Source organism: Labrus bergylta, chromosome 18 (assembly GCF_963930695.1).
Source record: "Labrus bergylta chromosome 18, fLabBer1.1, whole genome shotgun sequence".
NCBI lineage: Eukaryota > Metazoa > Chordata > Actinopteri > Labriformes > Labridae > Labrus > Labrus bergylta.
In genome coordinates this window covers 11,220,505-11,247,491 of record NC_089212.1, presented here as the reverse complement: position 1 = coordinate 11,247,491, position 26,987 = coordinate 11,220,505, and the positions used below count along the sequence as shown (strand labels likewise).

Sequence of the window (26,987 nt, the reverse complement as noted above, 5' to 3'; positions counted from 1 at the left end):
TCTCCTCATCCTCCCCGTTTGCTTGCTCTGTATTTACAGTGAATCAATCTGGACTTTAAAACACTGAACTTGGCCAGGCAAGGGATGGGCCCACACACATTCAACCACACACTCACACGCAGGGAACAAAGTCAACTCTATATAAAGAGTACCATGTACACAATGCTGGGACACACACTTTGTAAAATAGGCAATTAACACACTGTTGAACCAGTGGTTACATGAGAGGCGGGCTCAATTACACACACCCAGAGCAAAGGAGCACGCACACACGTGCACACACAAGGGCACAAACAAATATAAAGCACTCTGGCACACACAAACACAAGCCTCACACACACTCTGGCGAGCGTCCAGACTGAGTCTTGTTGCTTGTGTCTATAAAGCCCTGAGCACCATATCGACAACTGTAATAACCGTGGCTGGCAGGAGAGAGCAGATTACAGCAGCAATCATAGGCCCCGCACACACTAATACACGTCTTTTCTTTCTGTCGAGACCTCTTTCTTCTTTATAGACAATACACACACACACACACACATTTATGGTCCTTCTTATAGCCTACATCATGCTGGGACACTGTAGCGGTGAACAGTGGAAAAGTGTCAGTATGTGTGGGCTACTTTTAGAAGAATATTACTGAAACAGAGACAAATGGCAGGACAGAGGACAGTCTAATTTGGACATAAAACACAAGCAGTGAAGGAAGCTATCAGTGTGTGTTGAGATGCAGATATCGTTTACAATCATATTTCAAAATAAATTGTCTTTTTTACTTTAGTTGCTACATTTATGTAAGAAATCAATGATTCTGCTCTGAGCTGCAGACCACTACATTAACTAGAAGAGAACAGATTAGAGGCTGATGAGAGTTTCCTGTGCTTTCACACCTTTTTAAATGCACATCCAGTCTCTCGGAGGGAAACTCAGAGTGGAAAATTGTTCTTTAAAGAGAAAGAAGGCAGGTGGACAATCGGTCAGTAAAGCAGCGTATGAGAAATCCAGTCTGTCAGCCAGCCAGTCAGCAAGGGTCCGTAATAGCAGCACAAGGCCACTGATGGAAAGTGAAAGTCGGCTATATTGGAGTGGAGAGAGCAGACTGAGATTGGGGTCAGAACTATATGGTGCACAGGCCAAGGGAAAGAAATATAAGAAGGGGAGAGTGGAGGAAATAAGAGGAGAGGTGAGAGAGGAGAGGCACGGAAAATAAGTGAAGAATAAGGAAGGGAAGATGAACTGACATAAATGGTATGAATTTAAAAGGGAACTCTGCTGCTTTAAAATGTAGATGTCAATTTCAAGTCCTGAAGAGGCCTAATCATTTAAAAATGTTGAAATTGTTTCATTTTTAATAAGACTAACGTGATCATCAGACCTTTGATATAGCAACTGTGTGCTATATCAGAAAACTAGCTCTTTAAATAAACTGGATGGACTTTAAAGTAAAGTATTCTTTCTGCCTCTACTTCTTAATTTTTATAATTTTTTTTAGCCTGTCGCTGAGTTGCCCCAACTTTGTGTAAATGTAATAACGGATGTGCATAAAAAACAGATGCATGTCAAAATAAATTATAGAAAGTTTTGCAAACTATGACATACCATTTAGCGGATGTATTGTTGTATCCAAGAAGAAGTCATTCCAACATTGTAGCACAAAGTAACAATGCCAGGACTGCATGCCCACTACATGCATACAGACAATGAATGAGCTTTGGTTGTGTTTGTACGCTGATTATAATCAGTGTTCATTTATTTCACTTTTCACTACTAACCAGGAACCCTTAAATTGATCTGTTTCTCCACTTTTACCCCTCTCCTAAGGTCTGCACCGTTCAGTCCCCCCTTTACTGTTACCTTTCCCATTCTCTTATTCTCTCTCTTCCTTTCTCTCTCCATCAGCCCAAGGAGAAGCGATTTGCAGCAGCAATCCGTCGCTAATTCTCGCTCAGCGTTCATGAAAAATGTATAGCATGGCAGACTGTGGGGAGATGCAGATTGGCGCTGGGCCCTCAGCAAGAGCCTGGCTCTGCATTAATGGAACATTATTTTCACCCTCAACATCCCAGCAGCCCTGCTCTCTGTATACATCTCCCCTCTCTCCCCTCTCTCCCCCTTCCATCTTCTCATTTTTTATCATACTGTCCTATTCTAAAGCAGTACTTAATGCTTTTGTTCTTTCTTTCTTTCCTTTTCTCTTCCTTTCTTTTGTTTCTCTCTCGATATACGATTCCTTTTATCCATCTATCTATCTTTGAAAAAGGCTTTTCATCTCACTCTGAGTTTGATGAAACAAAAGCCATAAATATTCGAGGACTCAGTGGAATATTAGCAGCTCAAACAACCCAAACACAGCTATCTGCAATCTGAATGATTCTGTGTGTATGTGTGTGTGTGTGTGTGTTGCACATGTGTGTATTTTGACTCGCGCTTGCTTGTGCATTTGCCTGTGAGCGCAGTGTGCAGCCTGCTAAACCTTCTCAAAGATAATAGGAGAAAAACTTGATCTTAATCTTTAAAAGGCGCAACATGAAGTTTGAATCACGCTGTGAAATGGGTCGTGTGTGTGTGTGTGTGTGTGTGTGTGTGTGTGTGTGTGTGCGTGAAAGCATCTTAGCATGAATTCCCGGATATGGTGGTGTTTGTGTGTGCGTGCGTTTAAAGCACAGGTATCTTATGAGAGTAGATTAATAACAGCACTGTAATGCCATCAGGACTAGTCACAGTGTGGATCATGCATAATAAACCTCCCAAGGAGTTTACATCCACACACAAGCACACACACACACGCACGCACGCACGCGCACACACACACAGACACACACATACACACACACACACACACAGACACACACACACACACACACACACACACACACACACACACACACTGCGTGTCACTATAGCAACCCTGGTGAAGTTGCTGGCCCTATCTTCAAAGTCAGATGTAATTTCAGCCTCCCAGCAGCCAGAGGGAGCCATGGTGATGACAGAATGGCCCCTACCTCCCTATACCTCTCTTTTAATTCCCACACTTTTCTTTCCCTCTATTCCTCTACAACCCCCCCCCCCCCCCCCTTCCCTTCTTCAGTCCTCCACTGCCCAGACAGCCTGCTTGGAGAACAGGTGTTCTGAGCCGGACGTAAAAATGAACTCAGAAAGATGAGAAGTGGATGAAGCTGGGTCAGGTGAGTTAGCTAGTCAGGGGGACACTGAATGAACAAGAGAAGAAGAAGAAGGGGGAGGGATATAATGCGTGAAGAAAAGGTGGGAGATAATGTTGCTGTTTAATTTTATTTCTTTTTGTAACAACTGTTTCTATCTAGCTCCTTCTCTCCCTCTGATTTTCTGTGCTCTAGTGAAAGGAGTGGAATGTGATTAAAAGTCACATTGGGTAAAGTTTAATAAAAAAAAGATTAGCTGCAGCACATATGAATCAACTCCAACTACTTGTTACTTCAACCCATATTATTATTAAATAAGAAAGACAATTCTTCCAAATACACAGTCTGAAATATCTTCTGACAGGAGAACTTTTCCGTCCCAAACTCCTAATGAATATCAGAAAGATGTTCCAATCTTGGCTCCAGATTGGCTCAATAACATTTGAAGCCATTTTAACAGTTAATTTAAATATTAATGTAACAAAAAAAAGAATCATCATTTATAATGGAGGGCTGAGTGCCAGAAGGGCAAATGTGGCAGTAATGGTTTTGGAAATGAAATCTATACATCAAGTATTAACATTGTGGACTGCTAGTTGGGGTTCTGAAATCAACATTCATTTACCAAAACCAAATGAAACCAAATATAATAGAGTGACCTGAGGTGAAATCCAGCCGAGATCCTCATCATAATTTAAGAACAACGTTTGACGCAACACCTTGAAAGGACAGGCCAGACTGGTAAAACACGCGACATGTCATGTTCATGTGTGTATTCAACATCACCATACAGCAGCCTCAGCTTTCACACTCTGTCACACTGTTGACTGTCCCGTGGAGGAACAGGGAGGACAGTTAGGAAGGTGTTGATGTGCGGTTTGTGTCCCTTAAAAACAGCAACACACACAACCAACACACATAGCTGCATACAGGTGCACACACACACACACACATGCACAAGCCTAACCCACACACTGACAGCCTTCCTCTTTTCATTTTCATCATCCAATTTTAAGAAGACGCATATGCAGAATTGTGCATGTCACTGAAATTCAGATCTGAGCTGTGTGTGTGCCAAAACATACGTGTGTCGCTGTGTTAATGGAAACTCACAGCAATGAGCTTCTCTCCTCTGTCCTGAATTTGAACCAGTCTTCCCTTTCTGTTTGGAGAAATAAGCTTTGGCAAAAGACACCAGCCACAGAAGGAAGAGCTGATGGGCAAAGGATTAAAAAAAAAGACACAGAGGGGAAACATTTCTCTCCTTCTAGGGTCAGTCTTTCTTCCTCTCCTCCTCCTCCTCCTCCTCCTCCTCCTCCTCCTCGCTTATCTCCCCCCTCTGTCTCTCCTCCTCTGTAGGAGAGGCTGGTGGAGAGGCGCCAGTGGTTTCCACTGGTGTTTTCTTAACCAAGTTCAATCCTCTCCTTTCCCCCTTCACTCTCAAAGCATGCAGCCTGTCACACACTGGGTGTATACGGGGATGTAAGCATAGGGGTAGGTACGTTTGTAAAAGTAGTGCTTGAGCTGAGTGCACACACACACACACACACACACAGTTCCGCAATCTGCCCTTCACTCCGCTGTGCTGGGCTTCAGTCAGCAAGCCTGTCAGGGGTGGTTGGGTATAAACATGGCCTCCTCTTCCGCAGCTGAGAGGCTTCTCCCCCTCTCTGCTGCTCAGCCTTGTGTTACCAGTTTGCTTTAACAACCTACGCTGGGCAGCATAGTTCCCTGTAGGTAGAACAGTGTGTAGCTATCAAATATTTTGCCATAAGATACAACAAAACTTTTTTGACCCCCCCCAGGGAATCTCTTTTGGTGCATCCCTCCTCCACAGGGGTTGAGGGTGCAGTGTAAGCTGCAGAGGAGGGCTGGTGGGGGTCTCAGTGCCCCGCTTAAGGACACTTTAGCAGTGAAATGCACTTTTTTCATTCATCATGTCTACCTAGACTTGTAATGCTGCAAACAAGAGTGTGTTATAGTAGTTCAAATTGATTTCTAAATGGCTGTTCATCTCAATGCTTTGCAGACATTTAAGCTTCTGAAATAATAAAAACCCTTTACACATATTTTCAGGCCCTGCTGCATGGAGGTAACAGTGACAGCAGATACAATTTCAGACACACAGGTGAATTCTCTAGGTTCAAAAAACATGTTGATGATGCAAAGAGATGAAAGATATTTTTAAAAACCAGATCAATTCTACTTCCTGTACGTCGGTCTTTTTCAAGCCGTGGGGGAACAAATGCTACAGCCCGGGCAAAAACACGTGTTCTCGCCTCTTGAGGATCAAAAACTACGCGCGCACATGAAACTGTGTGTGCGTGCTAAATGATTCATGAGGAGCAAACGAAAACAGGCTGGCATACAAGCGGAAAAATAGCCCGTCTGCATTTTAGATGAAGCCAGGGTCGTCTGACTAGCTGTGTCATGATATCTAGGTCTGCGGTGAAAAAGGAGGAAAACACGCATAATATTTGTAAGTATGACCACCACAAATAGAGTTAAGTTGGATACAAACGTATCAAATGACACAGTAAATTATGAAACCTTGTGAACTACTATCTCATAAAGGGACAATGAATCTTTCACCTTTGCTCATACTTTGAGTGTCTACAGGTCTACGTGTGGTGTGTGACCATAAGCTTTCGCCTCCACCTCAGAGTGTGAGGCTAGCTTCAGATTAGCTGTCCTATTCTCAGAGCTGCTATGTGTTCAGAGCGGCGGCAGGAAGCTGCTATGGCCTTCAGTGCTGCCGTCGATTCTAAGAATAGGCAGCAGGGTCCAGAGAACATCTCATCTGAGTCTCCCTGCCTCCCTCATTCCCCAATCTTCTCTCCACTCATCTCTCATCACCTCTCCACAACTTCAATTTATATAAAAAAATACAAGAAAAATGTATGTTACTATGTGGAAAAGGCATTTTGTCAGAGCAATATGAATGGTCCTTGAAAGTATATGTTGAGTGATTTGAATGTGCAGTATGTAATCTTGATATATTTTAAATCGTACGTCAAAACCAACATGAGGAATATTTTTCTTTCAACTGGAGTCCTTTCCTTCCTTCCTTTCCTCCTCATCACCCCTGCATTTCTTTGCATTCTCGACTCCCTCTGCTCTCCTCCCCCCCCTGTGAGCACTAATGTGGAGGCTGAATCTAACCCTGCTGGATGACATTACTGTGTGCTGCCTGCTGGCCTGTCTGCCTGCCTAGGGACTCTAAAATAAAACACAGTGGGGAGAGCCAGAGTGAGAGCACATACTGTATAGGCAGTCTGACTGACATGTTCTAATAGAGCACATACACACACACACACACACACACACACACACACACACACACACACACACACACACAAACACTTGGTGTGTGAAAACGGCTCGCAGAGGACAGAATGTGTATCAAAGTGTGAGATGTGTGTGTTGGTGAGCAAAGAGGTCTGTATGAGTGAGTGTGGGTGAAGTAAGAGAGAGACAGAGAGAGAGAGAGCGAGAGAGAGAGAGAGAGAGAGAGAGAGAGAGAGGAGGGGAGGGGGGCAGGGCTCTGCAGCTGTGCCCTGTCAATCATTCCTGACCTAACACTCTGAAAAACAGAGAGGGCAAGGTGGACGGGAGTGTGAGGGAAGAGACAGCCAGGGAGAGATAGTGTTTCAGAATTTTCCCTTTTGTCAAATGAAAAATAAGTCAAGGAGTGGCAAATGAGCACTGAAAGACATACAAAAATATTTTTATCTATGTGTGTGTGCTCGTGTGAATAACATGCCGCTGCCGGAACCCCCGTAGCCTGAATTCAACATCCCTCACCCTGTACAAGTGACAAAAAGATAACCACGTTTCACTTCACCGCTTCATGCACTCTCTCTCTTTCTTACTCATTCCTTTTTCTCATCCTGCTCTTCACCCATCCCCCCCCCCCCCCCCCTCGCCCTTCCACACCTCACCCTCCCACCCCCTAACACACTCTCTCTCTGTCTTTCCACATGGCTGGCCATCCTCTCCCATGTCCCAGAGGATGGGAGGCTGTGCGGCAGCTTGGCAGGCTGTCAGGGGAGCGCCAGAGAGCAGTGAACATGTAGTGACTGGAACGGGGGAGGCATTGGGGTTGTAGGGGGGGACTGAGGGGGGAATATCACACCTCAATGTGGCACTGGAAGAACTGGCTCTGCTTAGCAACATTAGGCAAAAGATGCATCAGGCACCAGAAAAAGTACCAGAACAGTCACCATCACCAACAGCACAAGTTAACATGCAGCACCCAAAATACTATCTTGTGCCAAACTGTAACATCTCATTAGTGATCAACATAACATATCACCCTTTTTTGACATATCACTACCAAACCTGTTGAATGGAAACTAGGGTCATTTTAAAAATGTCATAACTCATAAAAACAGCAACATCTTTTGACTTGACAGAAAAGGTTATTTCTGATGCCTCATATGGGACAGATGATACAAGATGAAAAAGTTATGACAATTAACTGGAGTCCTAATGTGCAGTTTTTATTATTTAAATAAAGTACAAACCAAAAAGGTAAATCTGTTCATCTGATCTGAAGCTAACATTTCATTGCTGTGCTTTTCTTTCCTATCAATTGGTTCATACTCTGAATAGATGATCTTTGTTCTGGCTCCAAACTTTAATATTGTGCAGCACTGAAGGAACAGGCTCTGCCAAAGTACATCTAAAATGAGACACTTTGCAAATACATTTGTTGCCTGTAGCTTCAGGCTGAGCTAGAGTTAGCTAGTTAGTGCGATATATAATGATTATTTTAGTGGACTGGCATTAATTAATTAATAATCCTACCCAAATAAAGAGCATATATAGTCACCACACGAGGTCCCCATCAACGCCGTAAGGTTATAACATTGATATGGTTTAAATAATAAAAAAAATGACATTCCAATTAAATTCCTCTATCAATAATTGTGTCCGTATTGACTACTTTGTGATTTATGTTACCAAATATACTTTTTTTCTTTTTTGGATTAGGGGTTCAGAACATTTCTTTTTTTTATTGCAAAAAGTCTCCAAAAACCTTTTTGTTACACAATGAACACCCAAGATCCCATTGAACATTTGCATGTGATGAATATCACATTCATATCAGGCCACATGACCTTTTTTTTTTTTTTATCTCAACCTCACAATTTGGTTTCGGCCGTTTTTTTCCACTTTGTTCTTCTTGATTTTCAATGTTCATGGTATCAAAAGAAAAAAAAATGATCGGCCTGAAAGTACACTGACCAAGAAGATACTGAAAGAGGAATACTGTAGTGTGAGACTCAATATCGGGTGGTGACTGCAAGGTCGGTTTAAAATGACAGAATACTAAAAAAAAGCTGCAGGTTAACCGCTGCCACCAATAAGTCAGGCTTTTGATAAGCAGCAACAAAGCTGTAACAACTGAACTGTACACAATGAAAACAGCAGTCACTCATTCCTCCATTATAATGATGAATGATCTCAGAGAGGCAACAGATTTCATATTAATGCCATGCATAAAAATGTGTCTCATTCAAATTCACACCAGAGCCAAAGCTACATAGACAGTCAGATAGATGGTCAACACTAACATCAATGCTAATGCTGCACTTACAGGCTCGTCCTGAGCACTGACACATGTTCTTTCTGCTTGGAGCAATTAGGTGATATGAAATACAAGACACGGCGCATCTCCAACACATTACATTTTAAAAACCCATGGTGCATTGTGACTTGCATTTGTGATGAGTTACTAAAGCGCCTTTTCCCTTTGGTCTCGCTTCAAAAATCCCGCCACATCACACAGCAGACTCGTCCCAAAACAACAACATGACACTTTGCCGACCCGCGCTCCCTCCCTTCTGACAGAGAAAGGGAAAAAAAAAAGATGACAGCAGCTTTAGATCTGACATCAAACGCCAGCGAGAGTAAAAAAAAAAAAAAAAGAGAAAGAAGGGGGTTACATCTCTGCCGTGACAGCTTGCTGGAAGAGCCTGGCAAAAGCCGAGCGATTTCTCTCCCCTTCTCTTGCTACCCTTCTATCTATCCATCTCTTCCTCTCCGTGTCTCTCTCTCATCAAAACTTGCCGCCGATTAGGATCTCGCCGAGCCATGCGCTTTGGATGGGATGTGAAAACACACGGAGGAACCCAAGGGGGTAAAACGCCAGGATTAGAGTGGGGAGGGGGAATGTGGGGTGATAGTGATGGTGGTTCAAATAGATCGGCCCCTGCGACTGCAGTGGCTCCTCGCCTCGTCTTGCTCTCCCGCTCCACAATTCACACACTGATACATCAAGGCCATTTCTCATTATAGCACGAAGGGGGAAAAAAAGCTTTCATGATGCTACTTTAGAGGGAAAGACAGAGTGGGAAAAGGGAGGGGGGGGTAAAGAGTGTAGGAGAAAAAGGAGAAATGCCAAGATAAAGCAGATGACATACTACTATTGGTATGCAATGAAGGAAATAACAGAGAGAAAGATAGAGAGAGTGTGTGAATGTCTGAGTAGCAGGAATAAGTTGGAATAGTGACAGATAAGTCAGCCTCTGAATTAAAAAGAAACACAAAGTCAAACTGTCAGTGTTTGTTGAAAGACAGAAGACAATTTGCGAGCACAGACTTTAAAGGTATCTGTATATGGAAAATATAATCATTTCATTTGAGTTCATACACTTCATTTAGCTTCTCTTGCAGTTTATTGCTCCGCTCCCGAGGCTTTTCCAAAGTATCTGGTAAATTAAACTGCACACACCTCAAGGAGTGCCAGTATTTGCCACTATTTGAAAATGTCTATTTATTCTGTTCTTGAAAGTGCCGAGGAGCTGCAAAGGGAGAAACGATAGAAAACGATCAGTTTGGCCAGAAAACTGGAGCAGCCCACATCCCTCTGCTCTCATAGATCAGCGTGGCCTAACCGTTTTTTTCATTACTCCTCCAGTCAACCTGCTTTGACGCTTTTTTTTTTTTTAGCTTGCCCAAATGCCAAGAGCGTTTGGTTTTGCATGTGTGATTGCGGCGTGCATTTGCAGGAATGTGCGTGTTTGTGCATATGCTCATCTGTGCATGTGGGTGTATGTGTGAGTGAGAGCATGATGCATGGCCCTTTTGCCTTTGGCATGGGCGCCAGTCAAAACAAAGACATAAGCTCAGAGATATTAGTGGAATCCATGATTCCCACGGATCACAGGATGGTCACAGGTTGAGCTGAGGTGTCCGACTGGACGAGATGCCTAAAACTAGATGATGGCAGCAAAATACACACAATTGAAGGAAGACAAGAAACAAAATACTTCTTTGACACCTGATGGTGTGTTTTTGTGTCTGCTGCAACAAAGGATCACTCTCTCTCTCTCTTACTTTTTCTCTCTCCCTCTCACACACACAGACTTTATCTTTTACCAAATATGTTAAGCAATACATGTCAAAGTCTGCAACCATTTGCACTTAATGGTGTGCAAAACTGTCAATTACTCACCGGCAGACTGGACGGACGGTCATGAGAGACGCCCTCCTCATTGTTTGCCTTGCCAGAGTTCCCTGGGGCAGGACCCCTGGAGCTGTAGGTGTCCTGCTGCGACTCCTGGAAAGAAACACGAAAGATGGGGAAAAGGTTAGGAATTGAAGATGGATTTAATATTGCCAATATTTTGAGCACAGAGTAGAGAATGTCCATAATATGTCTTGGCAGTTATGGATGAAAAGTACGGAGCCCCTTAAGTCCCAAAAAGTTATTCATATTGTGAAAAGAAAAGAAAGAACATGATGGCTAATTATACAGGCAAGAACTGCTCAAGGTCATTTTAAATCATGCCGATGAACATGTCAAAATAATATGCTCAGGGTTTGAGATGATTTTGTGTATTTAATTTTATTTGTGTCGTCATGTAAACATTCAAATGATTCCAGCTTCCTACTCAGCGACATCGTATTAGCAACGTCCCTGAGTCGGGATCGACAGTCTCCTGTCATAAATATAATATTGTGTTAATATGAGTGACGGGGATGGAGTGAATGAGTCGGTCTGTGAGTGTGTGTCAGGTTTTAAAAGGCTGTAATAAAGACTCTGATCCCCGCTTAGATCAAGTCACAACACAAAGCAGCATGTTGCACGAGGAAATAAACACTCAGACGCCGTACATGCAGACTGAAAAATCATCCAAACACGCACCATACTCGCCAATTCATTTCAACCAAATCCCAGCCTAACCACCCACTAATCCGCCAAACATACACACAAATACGAGCGCACAGAGACACACACACAAACACACACGCACACAGTCCTATTGTTCAATCTAAGTCATTTTCTTTCCCTCTGTAATCACAAGCCTATCTAGTGTAAACCAATTTTCTCCCCATTGTCGGAGGTGTTGCCCTCTCCCTCTCCCTCCCTCTGAATCTCTCCCTCCTTTTCTCTCTCTCTTCTTTTCATTCGCCGCGGAGGTCGTTCCTCCATCATGTTAAGCGTTGGAAGCACAATGGCAACTTGTTAAAGAGCTCTGAGAGGAAGGATTAGTGATAACTGATCGGCGAGACGCGGAGAGAGATCACACGTGAGTGCCTGCACACACAACATACGTACACAGTACAAACACACACACACACACACACACGCACAAACACTCAAGGTGTGTTCAGGTTTTTCCTCTGAAAATCAGTTTTTCCCCCACAGTTTGATTTCTTATCTGTTGTTTGATTATACTGTAGTAGGTGGGCAATATCCCTGTCAGCTAGGTGATATAATTTTATAGCAGAAGATTATCCTTCACAGCAAGAAATGTATCACGTGAAATAGATCTATTATTAGAGCATTAAACGGGTCGTAATTCGTGAATCCAGGGTGAATGATATGATTTCAGTCTTTGTACACTCTTCTGATATGAGCTTTTATGCACACTGAACGTTTCCTTTTAAAGTTTCATCGCGCACACAGTGTTGTATGCTGCATTAGCAGCTGTGCTCTCACATAGAGGAAAGTTAATGTATTCATTCATTAATTATTAAGAGCAGGTAATGTAATGACCTTAAATACTCAAGAGTAGTCCCTTCAAACTCAAAATTGTAATTATATGCCAATTAAATCAATGAAGAACTTAAATTATAGAGCATTTCAAATATTCAAATGTTTACTCAATTTCATTCTTTCTTTGCAGGCAGCTACTCAACACTTCCACTAAAGTATTCACAGCACTCATAGGAAACATTTTACTGCATTGCTAGGATAAAGTAGCACACTCATCAACTGTAAAGCCATGGGTTTTTTTTTTTAATCCTGGTTCTTCAGTGTCTTTGCTCCTAAAAGCTGTGATGTCTCCATTTAAAAATGTGTGACCACTTCACTATGAATAAACTGTGACGTAGTCAAAAAGTGTTTTGGTTAGAAGTAGAAACACGTGTTAGAGAAGAGAAATGTTGCAGATGGACATGAGGATCCCGTTTAAACAGCTAAATGTTTTTAAATAATGGATTCTGTATTCCTTCATCTACATAACTTCTACTATTTAATGACCACAGTTAAAAGAACTACCCCAAATAAGTGTATATTAAAGTTTTGAACGAGAACATAAGAACAATTCCTCTGCTCTGCTTACTGATATTTTTCTACATTGTTAATAAATGCTTTAACCGGTTTGAATTGATGTGTAAGGTCAGCTGGTGGGACTTCTTGTTCTTGCTATGTTGCATGTTAGTAAGTTATTCTCCTCTTTGAAACAGTTCTTCATTAGATTTCTTAAATAAGGCACGACCTTCTACTTTTCATTTTATTCTCAATGAAATTAAACCAAGTAAATGTATCCTCAAGCTATTATCTTTTCATTATAGCAGAACCTAACCCCCCCACACACACACACACACACACACACACACACACACACACACACACACACACACACACACACACACACACACACACACACACACACACACACACACACAAACCAACAACATCCTCTTTACCACATTTAAAAGCCAGAGGGAAACCCTGTTCACCCAGATGTGGTTCTATCACGGGATCACATAACTTCCCTTTAAATTGATGGGTGCAGAAAGACGCTCAACATCAGCATGGCAGCAAAATATGGAGGCGCTATTTTCAAAACAAAGCCATGCTATTTTCCTCGTCAGGGCCCCTGGGCGAGCCCTGTGTCTGTGTGCACAGCCCCCGTGTTTATCAATGGGAGCCTGGATGCACGCCAAACATCATGCTTTTATTACATGGTCGGAAGTGCTCGACTGAAGCAGAATCCCGGCTTCAGACACCAATACACCTCCGCTGGTAAATAAAGGCCTGGGGAATGGAGGGAGGAGGGGTCGGAGGAGGAGGAGGAGGAGGAGGAGGAGGAGAAGAAATAAAGGAGAGGGGACATGTAGTGGCATTCTTTTTTATGTGGACAAGTAAGCACATGCACACACACACTTTAGAGGATGCACACATGGACAGACAGTTACTCAGACAGTGAAATGAGAAGAGTGGCTGCTGACCCAAGTTCAATATTTACTCAGGCATATGAGTATGTAGTGTGTGTGTAAGAGTGTATGCGTGTGCGTGTGTGTGTGTGTATACTCGAGGGGATTTCCGTTTTAAGTGGGTCAAAGTGAGGTTAGCCTCATACTACTGTTTACACTCACGTTCTTACATCATCACTGTCAACTGTAATACGGACGGAAAGGGTAAGCGGGAGAGAGAAACAGATACTGGGAGGAGAGAGGCAGATGTTTGGAGAAAAAAACACAAGGTGAGATTCAAGAGAGATAGAGAAGGAGAAAAGGAAGCAATGGGGGGGAAGAGAGGGAAGAGAAAGTGAGGAACAGGATAGAAAAAGGAAGAGACAGAGAACATCAGAGGCAAATGGAGGAGTGCTGCGAGTGCATCCTTTCATTTGAGTTTTTTTTTTTTTTTTCCAGTCCATTGTCTCAAAATCCCATTTCCCAGCTAATTTAGAAGCTTCTAAAATACACTCCACTCCATACCTTAAGCCTTAGGCCACAGCTAATCCTGTCTTCACACACACTTACACGCACACACACGCAGACACGCTCATTCATCCTCCGTGCTTTTCAAAAGACTTCATCTTGGCATAGTAGAAACGAATGAAGGATATTGAAGGCAAGCGTTTGAAGTACATGAGGGAATGCAGGAATCAAACTGTGAGTTAAATGCTATTAGACAGCTGTGTGGAGAGGCAGTGTAATATTAGATTTGATTGAATAGATGACTGCTGAATGTGGTGTAATATATAGAGCCGGAGAAGCTTTATGCAGACGTAAATCAATATTGCAGCACCATGTTAATCCCACTAACTCAGGAGGGGGAGTCAGGCAGTAGGTGTGAGATGTACAGAAGTAACAAACGTGTCAATGTTACACACCAGCAATTGTTTGGAGTCGTGAAAGTTTTTCTTTCTGAGGCAGTCCTACTTGTGATTCAATCTTTTTTTTTTTTATAAAATACAAGAGGAGACATCTTCTTCACCTCAAAGATGAGTTCAAATGTTAAGTTGTGTCATAAAAAAAGCTCAGAGTATCACTTTCCTGTTAGTCATTTGGTCGACGAGGAATCTAGCACACCATGCTGCTCTTTAAAGTTAACTCCATTAACAAACAACAATACACGTTGTTTCTTTCTTTGCTCACACCTCAATTAAGAATGCTTTAGTGCCTCTGTTCGGTTGGTTACACTGCCCACTTTTTAACAGTGCATTCAGGCAGAGAGCAAGGTGAAATGGTGCATTGCTCGTTTGAGAAAAGAATGTGGCATGACAGCAAATAAGCGCATTTGATGCCGCAATTTCAGACAACAAAAAGCAGAAAGAGCAAACAGACATTTACAGACATGTGAAACTGATTGAGACATACGGAGGAGGATTAGGGCCACTAAAAAAAAGTGTTTTTAAAAACATACACATTCTTTGTTGTTTATGGGGGTTTTTTTAACCATCATTGTCTGCTCAGGGCTGTCTTGCTTTGAAAAACAGAGATTTCGTCACACATAACCTCATGCTGATTTTAAGGGTCAGCATCTTCTTTTGTGTTAACTTTGCGATTCCCTCCTTCTTGTTTCTGTTACTTATCTTCTCAGTCATTAGTCCTACTTTTGTTTGCCCCAGCTCAGACTTTACTGCTCCCTGACTCTGCATCATTTCATCTTTCTCCTGTATTCTTTGCATCCTGTCTTATAAATCTTTGGGTTTTTTTCTCCACCTCTCTCCTCTTCTTCATCTACAACCAGCCTCTCCCTTAACTAACTTTCCATCTCAGCTCAGTTTCATGATCTTCATCTTTTTCTCCTCATCCACCACATCCACCCTTCACTTTCTCCATCACTCGTTGTCTCGAGTCTTTCTCCTCATGACTACTAAATGAATGTGCCCCCCCCACCTCCATCCCACCCCCCTTTGCCCCTCCACCTTGGCAGATGCACATCTCCACAAAATCTGACACTAATGCCATTAATATTCATTAAAAATTAAGCTTAATTGCGTGTCTTTAGGAGAGTGGCACATAGACCCCTCCTCCGCAACACACTGCCTTACCAGACACCCCCCCCACCCCCGCCACATTACCCAAAGACTGGAAGACCCTTCAGAAAGACATACACACTCAAACTCATATTCAAAAACAAAGAAAATGAAGAGAAAGTGAGTGTTTCCACAGCGCTGTCTGCTCGTGTTGTTGTATGTCCTGCACTTACAGACATGAAACAGTCTCTACGCATCAGAGAAAGGCGGAGGTGGTGTTGATGGTGTTGGGGGCAGGGACATCCATATTCAACATTCGCCTTCACACACACATACACACGTTGGTACAGATTTGCAGTCACACACACACACACACACACACACACACACACACACACACACACACACACACGCACTTACACAAATCAGGCTGACTGAACCATAATTGCTGCAACAATCAGCAGAGAGAGCGAGCTCCACCACGTTCTGAAAAATGTGACAAATCAACATTTGATTCTGGAATGCCAGTTTCATGTTTTTGTTTTTTTTGACAATTACATATTTGATCTATTTCTGAAATACATGGAATACATTGCAAGTCAGATTGGCAGTATATACAGTATAATATAAGGCAGAGTTACAACAACTACCTTTTAAGTGTGTTTTGATTAGACAGAATGTAAATGACGGCTTTATATTCCAGGGTACAGCCTGTTATTATCATCACGCCAAAGGTGACCATTAGATTGAAAAACAGCTGTGGTATTTGTATTTGTGAAAGTAAGGTGTGTGTATGACTCTATACCTGTGTGCTCTGTTGGTGTGTGTTTGTGTATGTATGTGTGTGTCCAACCTATCTTAATAGGTCCATTTGTAGCAGGGCCTGTTCTAGTGCTGTGTCCTTTAGATTGGATTCTATCTCAGCAATCCCCCTGACCTTTAGCACAAAGAGACTACAAGAGAGGACCGGAGATCCAACACAGGGGACACACACACACACACACACACACACACAAACACACGCGCGCGCACACAAGCGAGAATAATTCCTGCACATAGCAGAAACACACATAGCTGAAAGAAATGCACGTGCAAAGACACAAACAAAGCTTCACAAACACACTGGTACGTGTGCAGGTCTTCCCATAGGGATGATGTCTGATGAACAGTGTTAGCAGCAGATGCCGTTGCCAGGGCTTTCATTTCCATTCCTCTACACAGGCTAATCAAATAACAGCCAGTCTTTGTACCGTCTTCACTTCACACACTCCTCGCAAGTCCCCGTCACCACCACCAACCCCATACGCCCATTCACTACAATTGCCTTGGCTCGCAGTTAAAGAGGACATCCACCCAAACTGGTGAACACCCACATGACTTTTGCTAAAGCACGCAGGAACAATAGCGCCGTGTTGGCGAACTCGACTTTGTGACATTTTTTTTAGTGTTTCTTTTTCCCTTTGTCTGTGAAGTCTGTATCCAGGAACAAATGTAGCGGCATTTCCTAACAAATGGCAGCTAAATGAGGCCCCTAGGGTGCTGTGCCGCTAACTAGCGGCCCCTTTTTTTCTGAGCCATTATGATTGTCCTAACGGTTCCAAAAACACCTCTCCCGTTCTCATTCATTTGCATTTGAATTGCAGCCCGGCTGTACAAAAACAAACATAAATCAAAAAAGGGGAGAAAAAAAGAAAAAAAAAACAGTAGTGGATTCTAGTCGAGCAATTAGCGAGTGTCAGTCATTGTGAGGTAAAAACACACACTAAATTAAAAACATTGTTTTAAACACACGCATAGTACACACCATCACACATACAAAACCTAGCAGACACAAACACACACATTTAAATATATGTATATATATAAATTATTTTCCTTTTTCAATTTTATCATTTAGCTTTTGCCTGAAAACTCATCAAGCTTAAGTACTCGTCAGCGTCGGCCAATCGTAGTGTGGCAGGCCGAGGGTTGCCGTGGCGATATGCGGGGACATTTAGAGGACTCCGATAAACTCTGCCATTTAAAAGGTTATGACAATTAACGCGGCTCTCCGCAAATTACCACTGCCAGACCTTTACCCACGGACGTCTCTCTCTCCCTCTTATCACCCTGCACCCAGCCTCGCTCTCTCTCTTTTGCTCTCTTCCTCCTCCTCCCTCTATCGCCATATGCCCTCCATTTCCACAGCCTCTCCTCCCTCCCTCCATCCCTCCCTCTCTCTGTCCACCCCCTTCCAGCCAGCAGCACTTTTATTATCCTGTTAATTAACAGAGTTCTTCACTTAATATTCAAATGGTGACCAATTAATGACATTGAACTTTGGGCGCCCCACCCACCCACATGCACTGCACCCTCTACTTTCACCACATCCTTTTCACTCTCTTCATCACACACCCTCCTCCCCGGCTCTCATTTCCTCCGTCTTGTCCTCTCAACTTCCTCTCCATCCTCCCAGCTAGTAGCTAAGGTGAGCTCACCTTTTCCGTGTCAATGTGTGTGTGACTGTGTTAGTGTGTGTGTGTGTGTGTGTGTGTGTGTGTGTGTGTGTGTGTGTGTGTGTGTGTGTGTGTGTGTGTGTGTGTGTGTGACTGTGTTAGTGTGTGTGTGTGTGTGTGTGTGTGTGTGTGTGACTGTGTGTGTGTGTTCATGGGCAGTCAGCATGATTGAGGCAGCAGTGGATAGTACAGTATACAGCCAGGGGTAATAAAGCCAGAGAGGCAGGTCGCAGAAAGGCTCCACGGCCTTTTAATTAACCTGGTGTGATTAAAAGCAGGGGTGGTGGAGGGTGGGGGAAAGGGCCTGCTGCTGCTGCAGCCAGTGGGGGGTGGAGGGGTGCTAGACAGGAAATAGGGAATGACACTCTGTAAGTGAAAGGACTCAGGTGATATGTCAGTATGTGAGCATCTATGGTTTAAAGAGAGTTCCATCTAAAGACGTACAAGTAATGATTTTATCATCACTTCTAATGCATCCACAAAATAAAATGACAAATGGAACTCTGCCTTAACTTTAGACACTTCTCTAACAATCATTACCCAACGTCAAACAAGTTTATCTGCAGCCCTTCAACAGTACTGCATCAAGAAAGAACTTTCCAAAGAGAAGGGTGATTTAATCTGCAAAAGGATTTTGTGTGATATATTTAATGCAAAATATCACAAATCTCCAGCGATCTTCTGTAATAATAGTACAAAGAATGTTATTTAAGGAGCACATGACAATTTCTGTACTTTTATATAATAAAAGGTGAACATTCATAGGAAGCTCAACCTGCTAAATCGAGAGTGTTCACCCTATTTCTTCAGTTTTACATAACAGTTACGCCTATGAGCATCACTAAGCAGCATCTAAACCAATGATTCAGCTTCTCCCTATGCAGGTCCCTGTAAAGTGAGCTTGTCTCCTCCAATCAGCTTAGTGCTCCTCGATACCACTTCAGCGCTCCCCTGAGCCCATTCTCAGACAGGAAGAGGAAATAGTTAAGGCCAATAGAGGAAACGAGAGGTGGGATCAGATTCACGCAGGAGAGAAGAGAGGAGGGTTTTACTACGGGGAGTAAATGTCACTGAGAACGACTTCCCCCTCTTCAAAGAGCAGCAGTCAAACCCCGACAACTCCACTATACAGCAGAGTACCTTTCAGAGCCTTATCCAGCAAACAGTTAATGTAACACTCAAAGGGGGTAAAACTGTATAATGTTACACAAACATACATTTCAGACACAGTTTTCTTAGTGAAAAATTAAATAGTGGGTGCTTGATGGAAAAGCTGATCAAAGCCAGTAGCATGTTCTCACAACATTATGAGTTGAAGTGTGGCAGCTGGCCAACGCTGCTTCCACCTCCTCTCTCTCTCTCTCTCTCTCGCTCTCTCTTCCCCCTCAGTCTATCCTCCTGTCACACTCCAGTGTAAACTACCCAATAAAGCAAACATGCCATAAAAAATTATCTCCAAATTCTTCAAATTATAGCTCTCACATTTCTGTTTTTATGAGGTAGAAAGTATTAGAGTAGTAACAAAATATCACACACTTCATCTGTTATGCGTCAAGTGGAATATGGCCAGGGAGAAGAAGAAAGGGCACCCATTTTCTCCTTTTAAGCGATTTGTCTCACGCTGTAATTGAAGCCAACAATCAGACAAAAAACATTAGGGTCATGATATTTATAAGGTCTGTTAAAAAATATGCTTCCAGAAAACAGGCCTCTATGTTATGGCGTTTTAATATTTCACAATATTCAGCTTTTTCACAAAGCAGGAATCTGTTTTTATTGATTTTTTTTTTACCAGCCGGGAACCAGGAAAGTGACATTTTTACACACAAATTACAAACCAAGTTGTGTTGAGGTCAAAAAGCCTTCTCAATCAATTAAGTCAAAGCATATGTCACAGTGTGCAGGAGAACTACAACTCACAATCATCAATTTAAAAATATCTGCTGTTCTCAAACACCCACAGCACTCACAAACCACTAGCAAACCACCCACATTCATTTTTTTTCAAAACCTACTTCTTCACTGATGCAATATGTTATGTATTTTTTATTTTCTCGTATCAGCCTTGATGTCTTAGAAATGTCTCTTTAGCCTGCTCTGCTTCTCGCAATCAGATGAGGTCACAGCAGTGCAATAGACTCAAAGAAAGACGTCCTTTTCTCTTCGATTTGTTACAAAACCAGCTAATAGCGGTCGGTTGCAGAGCAAATTTCATGTCAAAGGCAGCTGGAATGGTTCCATCAACTGGAGGATGTCCTCTGGCTAGGGTTAATGGGAGTGGAGTGGGGGGAAAGGAACTGCGGAAAAGCGCCAGAAGAACAAAATAAAGAACTTTTCAGCTCGGATCTCTTCCGAGTACTGCAGGGTCAAAAAACAGGGGTCAAAAACACAATGACATCCTAATCTGGCGTGCAGCTGCAATTGTGTGTTTGTGTGTGCATGTAATCCCCTCTGTGTGGTTCACGTCATGTCTCATTTCAGCCCAGAATCACACAAAAAGGTCACCATTTGACCTTTTCACAGCTCAAAATTGCTGCAGCGCTCAAGGCTTGTAAGTGTACACACACAGAGACACACAGACAAAAATTGATACTCACTCAAAGCAGAGAAATGAAAGTAATACAGCACTGAGCTGAAAGCACATCGAAGGCTTTGTTTGCAATCTTGGCCAACTGCACTGTGTAGGTTCAATTATCCAAACATGTTACTCTTGGATCCAAAATCAAAGACAGCGACTGGCTTCCTTTGTTATTTCAATGAATTCAGGTTTTTTTTCTGCTAGTCTTTCCCTCTTGAAATTCCTCTCTCACTCAATCAATGAACAATTAACTTTGTCTTAATGCCACTGCACAGGCTTGGTTTTGTTAGGTGTAAAATGTCATGTTTTTAATGATCAATATTGTGTATTTTCAGTAATGACTAGAAATAAATGCTGGAATAAATGGAGTGCTTGGACCTGGATTTAGCATTTGTTACACAAGATGGATTTGATGTGGCTGCATGCAAGAAAGCACTTCTGTCTCAGGAGATCTAGCCTATTACAATCTATAAATTGCTATTTACACGCATAGGATGTATGTATACTCTGGAAAGGAACGCTGGGAAGATTGTCCTTTCTAACCCCCCCCCCATTTATTGCTGCGTATCTTGTTAAAGTTTGTCTCTGATACCAACCAAAACATAACAATGTAGAGTAAGTGTAAAAGTATGGGGGCTGGGAGCTTATTAGTTGATGGAAAGAACAGATTTAGTTGGGTCTATAGTTTGATGGTTAGGACACAGGACGCAGGAGGGTTGACATATTTCCTGCTGTGTTTCTGGAACACAAATTGCTATATAGCTCTACCACACAGAAAGGCTTTCTAGATTAAAGGTAGAGACAGCGGGATGCAACATTGATGCAATGTCTGCTGAACATATTGTGTCTTTTATGCAGCATTAACAAGCCCGTGTCCTGATTGAAACATTTCTCCCTAAAGTAACAACATTCATAACCATACAGAAAAACATGAGGAAACCAACTCCCTGGTTACCACAGCAGTTGTCATAGCAACTAATATGAGACCTATCAGCACAGGTGAAACTAGGCTTTGGCCAATCAGGGTGCTTGGGAAGAACTACCTGGTGTATAAATGTCAGCAAGGGTCAATTGCTGCCACATCATCTGCAATGATGAAAACACACCATTACTGTCACAAAATGTCATCGTGGCCATGGATCTCAGCCTCTGCTAGTTAGAGTGAATAATGTTTGTTCAGAAGGCAGCAGGTCTGTGTGTGTCAGCATGTTAAGTGAGGAAACAAGAGTAAGTGCTTTTTCAGTGTGAGACAAAAGGCATAGTGGCTGAAACGTTCGCTCAGTATGAAAACAATTATGCTAAGACTAACGATTTCATTTTTTGACAACCTGCCTTTGTGCTCATAATGGCTTTTTTGTTGGCTATTTGTCTTAGTGTGTGATGTGATGTAGTGTATTCATGGCTGTCTAAAGGAAGTTTTAACTACATCTCAGTAAATCACACTATAAGTACCTACCACAGAGACAACTACACTACTGCCAAATGTCATCAGTGTGCAGTGCACATGCTGAATAACTCTATCTATATTTGTGAACTCCTAATATGAAGAACAGACTAATTTGATAGTTTTGTAATTTATTGTACTGTATATGTACTCTTATGTATTTTGTAAAGTTATTTCTTCACGTGTGAAAAGATGCAGTCAATCTGCACTAAGTTCAAGTTTTAAAAAACTGTAAAGGAAGTATCAGAAGGAAAAATAAGAACCAAGGATTCTACATATTAAAAGGGTTTAAAGAATCTAATCTACAATGTTCTTTAAGGGAACCATGAACTATCTATTAATGTTCAACCTTTCTGTGAAACGTAGCAGAGGGGAAATATGAAATTGCACAAAAAGAAAATACTTGAGAAGAATTGCAAAACTCTTCATAGCATAGCTTGAGTAAGTGTCTGTGTTGCACTTTTCCTCTGCTACACAATGTGGTAATTTTGTTTTCATTGTATAATGATTGTAATGGAATCAAACCATGTGTTTTTGATGGAGTACTAATGTGAGATAGCCAATATTGATGAATAAAACATGGGTTTATCAGCGCTGACATAGGTCTTGCAGAATTGCTTGGGGCCTCCCTTCTTCACTGATCTGTCCTTTCCTGTTTTCTTTTGTCTCGTCTACTGCTCTTCCTCCCTGTTCCGTTTGATCTTTTCATTCCAGTCCAGTTCTGCTGTAATCTCTCCCGACCTGTACAGTTCTTTCTCTTGCTCGTTTTTGTTCTGGCCTGTTCTGATCCAGGGGAGGGCTGTTAGCCAGAGTCACTCTGCGCAGGACGATTGATGCCTCTGGCTGCAGAGTGGATGAGAAACACATGGGCAGCCTTCGCTCAACTCTGAAACAGCTGCCTGAACTCGCCTCCCCAATGGAAAACTTCTATAGAACATCATTTTGAAACTTGGCAGGACAATTCTAGATCCATAACTGTGAAAAAAGGCTCTTTGTTCTACTGAGGATTGGGTTGAAAAGACATGTTTGTGTACATGGAAAAATGTAAATTCTTTCTCCACATTAAGATGGTCCAAACTGTGAAATTGTGTTGCAATTAAATTACCTTCCATTGCACTGTGTATGTGTGTGTGTATCTCTGTCTGTGTGTGTGTGTGTGTGTGTGTGTGTGTGTGTGTGTGTGTGTGTGTGTGCGAGTGCGTGTGGGTGTGTGGAGAGTAAGGAAAAAAAGCCCCATGAATAATGCAAGGGAATAATAGGATCCATACAACAGGCATGTTGGATCACCAACACAACTGATAATGTTCATACACAAGCCCACATACACACTTACACACACACACACTCACATATACAGTTTATCCCCCAAGATGATCTCTCTGATCTCAGCGATGCAGGAATATTAAAATAGAATCCATGAAAAGATTTGGCTGAAATCTGTTTCCTGCTGACGATTCCTATTTACTATTCATGTCCATCCAATAAGTGACATCTGAATATCTATGATATATTTTTTCACATGTATTTATTGAATCACCATAATTGTTCCCATGGCATGCAAAGGAGACTTCAATGTCTTGGCCAATTTTTTCCACAAAGGAAACACCACAGTGGGTGTCGTAGTCCGCCATGTGATCAGATTATGTGTGTGTGTTTGTTGGTACCTGTTGCGGCGGTGGTCGAGGCTGCAGGTAGGGGCCCTGGGTCGGACCTGGTGGGGTTTGCTGAGGGGGGCTGAAGTATGGAGGGGTTCCCTGCTGCCCCGCCTGCTGCTGCTGACTGTAACCGCCCATCCCCTGCTGGCCATATGGCGCCACCTGCTGAAACAACCAATCAGACAACGGTTAGAGGGAGAAATTGAGGTCATGGCCAATGCTGAAGAAAAACACAACACTTATAGTAGAAGTAATGCAGAGAGGCTGTCAGGTGCACTTTCGGTGCAGGCTTTCACATCAGGTGCCAGGTAATGTAATGTAAGGAGAGTCCGCAAACCTAGATTCCTCTTGGGATAATTGGAAAATAGCAACAAAAACATCTCACATGGGCCAACATGGAAACCCGTGTATCCACTTCATCTGAAGTTCTTTATTTAGCTCCGACCAGGCTGACACTGTCTCCCAGCAGTCCTTCTCCTAATAAACTCTCTCTGCAGAGAAGTCTAACTTTATGTCCTCTGGCTTGCCAAATGCATCCTCCTCTGTGCATTATCCCATTCTCGTTCAGCTCACAGATGGGATGAGGTGTGTTGGATATTACTGCTGGCGCGTCCCAGGCCGTAACCCTAATGAGGGACACATGGATAAGCCGGGGCATTCCAGAGCTGTGCAGTCAAAAAACTAAGTGGCGAGGGCAAAGCAACGCCAAGTACCGATGCTGCATTTCATGGTGGATGTGGGAGAGAATGTGAACAGGGAGCGCGTGTAACAAGCTGGCACCAACACAAATGTAGTCCAAATCCCTCCTTGTCGTTTGTTATGACTACAGACAGCGCCAGGTGCTCCTTACTCCTCTACGGATTTCCTATGGAGGATGGGGTTTTCTCACACACACACACACACACACCCACCCACACAACAGCCAAGTACAGACTATTAAACAACATTTAAGACTGATGGTGAGGCAATTTAAAGAGCACTTTTTATGTCACATTTTTTCCCCCATCATGTCATGTTGCCTTTATTATTAAGTGAAGACCACAAGTCCTAAGTCCTGCCACAAACTCAATAAACAAGCACACAGGCTGCAATTTGGGTCGTGTGTACAGCGCATAGTCCACCTCCAGCTTCTACCCTGGGCCCTAAACTTTGAAATGCCCCTTTAAATCTCTTTGGCAGGCTTGGCAAAGTAAAACTCTCACTTAGAGTGATTTATATCTCAAATGATGGTATTACAGGGAACTCCGGCGTGACGTTACTCCTACACTTCTGTCTTGTCACATCAAAAGCACACATCCAGAGTTGTAGTTTTACAGTGATGGTTATGAGTAGGAAAAAGTACTCATGAAAGCCCTGTTGAAACTGATAGTTTGTGTAAAATAAAGGGAAATCGGATCCTGCTTCAAGGGCCAAGTTGAGAGTCATACATTTGAAATAGTTTTGAAGAGTAACTTCCTTTGAGTGGGTGTAAAAAAAAAAAAAAGAAATCTTCTCTTGACTCTGGCAGAAGCTTTTTGACTCTCTGAATAGAGATGATTGGACTATGTAGAATACTTTTCACTTCAATGGAAATCTGATTAGAAAGGACAGGTCTGTGTGTGTAAAGAGTGTGTGTTGTGCTCAGAGTGTGAGAGTGTCATTAGGCCGATGAGAAAGACAGACAGGGTGAGATCAGTCTAGCTGGCAGAGAGGTTAATAGCATGGCCCCGCTCATGCCAACAGCACCGTCGGATTCATTACTGCCAGCCAGGGCAGCACACACGCACACTTACGCACACACCAACAGATATCATACTCACATACCCATATACTCAAATGAATGCACATGAATCCAAGTTGGCAGTAAATAGGGAATCGTTAAACTAGGAAAGACAACTATGCTTGTATACACACACACACACAAATACACCCACAGCACTGTCTTCAGATTTGGATCAAAGCTGCTCTGATAAAACAGCAGCAACTCTATCCAATGATCAGTGATGACAGCCTAGAATAACACAGTGGGTCTCATACTGTTCTGGGATTGGCAAGGATTAGGTCGCCATGGAGATCAAGACCAGACAACTGTGGGTGGTTTCCATCCTGAGACTAATACAATGACAGGCAGGCAGACAGATATGGACAGACATTGACAGATAGACAGAGGAGTAGATAAACAGATAGGTGTAGGCAATGAGAAAGACAAAGCACAGAAAAAAGGTTATCAGAGAATTGTTCTTTAGGTTTGAGCCGCCAAAAGAAATCGTCTTGGCGCTATAAATATCCTAATAACAAAGCATGAAAGGCATGTGAATAAATAATAAACTACACCAGTTTCTGTTGTCTTTAACATTGCCAGTTTGAGTTGACGAGATTATACATTTAAAAATACACCTGGGACCCAGATAGCAAGCGTGTTGGATTGAGAAAGCTGAGAAAGCTAAAAACAAAAACAAAAAACATGTAACGTAGATTTGCTGTCTTTGCTCTATACTAGGATAAAGTGTCATGTGCTAACTGGACGGGTGAAAATAGGCCTGAATTGAAAAAATTTAATTCTTATTTCATGATTTTTAAGTGGGTAAAATTCCAGAATTCTTACTGCATTCAGTAGTCTACTGGTGTGCAAAATACAGGTGTCATTAGTATCACTGACACTATTTTTGGTAGATTCAGGGCCCTTGCACTGTGCATGCTGGCTCACTGTAATGGCTTACTGGGACTCTTAAGTGGCACAGAGCCAATGGAACATCATTAATCTAATAAGTGCTCTAACACCTGTGTATCTCCTGCTATGACAAGCCAAAATATCTGCTGGTCTATTAGCACTGTAACTTATGTGACTGGCAACTTTTTGCAGCTATACATTTCAAATTTGATAAATATTTAAATATGTGGTGACAAATCTGTATCCTTGACTCATCTAAAGGTGGAAAAACTTTTTTTTATAAGTCTGAATTGATTCAGTCAAATGCAAATTTAAAGTCAGACTATTTGACTAGTCTAGATTTGGAATCCAGTCAAAATTCTGCACAATTAATTGAACAAAAAACTGAACATGGCTACACACGGGATCGAAGTTGCCCTGTGGTCCAATCGGTTTTCCGACTGGCCTAAAGTTAACAGTGCTGGCAACACCAGCCTTCGGTCCTCCTTGCAGGTTACAGTGAATGTGAATATGCATTGCTTTGGTCAAGTGGTTATATGCCAGTTTAAACTGACATAG

The 26,987-nt window shown here is 42.5% G+C and overlaps 1 protein-coding gene across 5 annotated transcripts in view; it reads right to left on the bottom strand.

Annotated features, from left to right (window-relative positions):
• The window catches only part of arid1b (AT-rich interactive domain 1B), a 174,424-nt gene that overhangs the window by 102,965 nt on the left and 44,472 nt on the right, over positions 1-26,987 (bottom strand). For 4 of the 5 annotated variants that reach the window (XM_065966073.1, XM_065966075.1, XM_065966077.1 and 1 more), the window contains exons 3-4: positions 23,789-23,944; positions 10,624-10,728 (exon numbers count right to left, since the gene is read on the bottom strand). In XM_065966073.1, coding sequence (XP_065822145.1) covers positions 10,624-10,728; positions 23,789-23,944 — 261 coding nt within the window. The remainder of the gene's footprint in view (positions 1-10,623; positions 10,729-23,788; positions 23,945-26,987) is intronic. The other variant, XM_065966074.1, reaches the window with a different exon arrangement.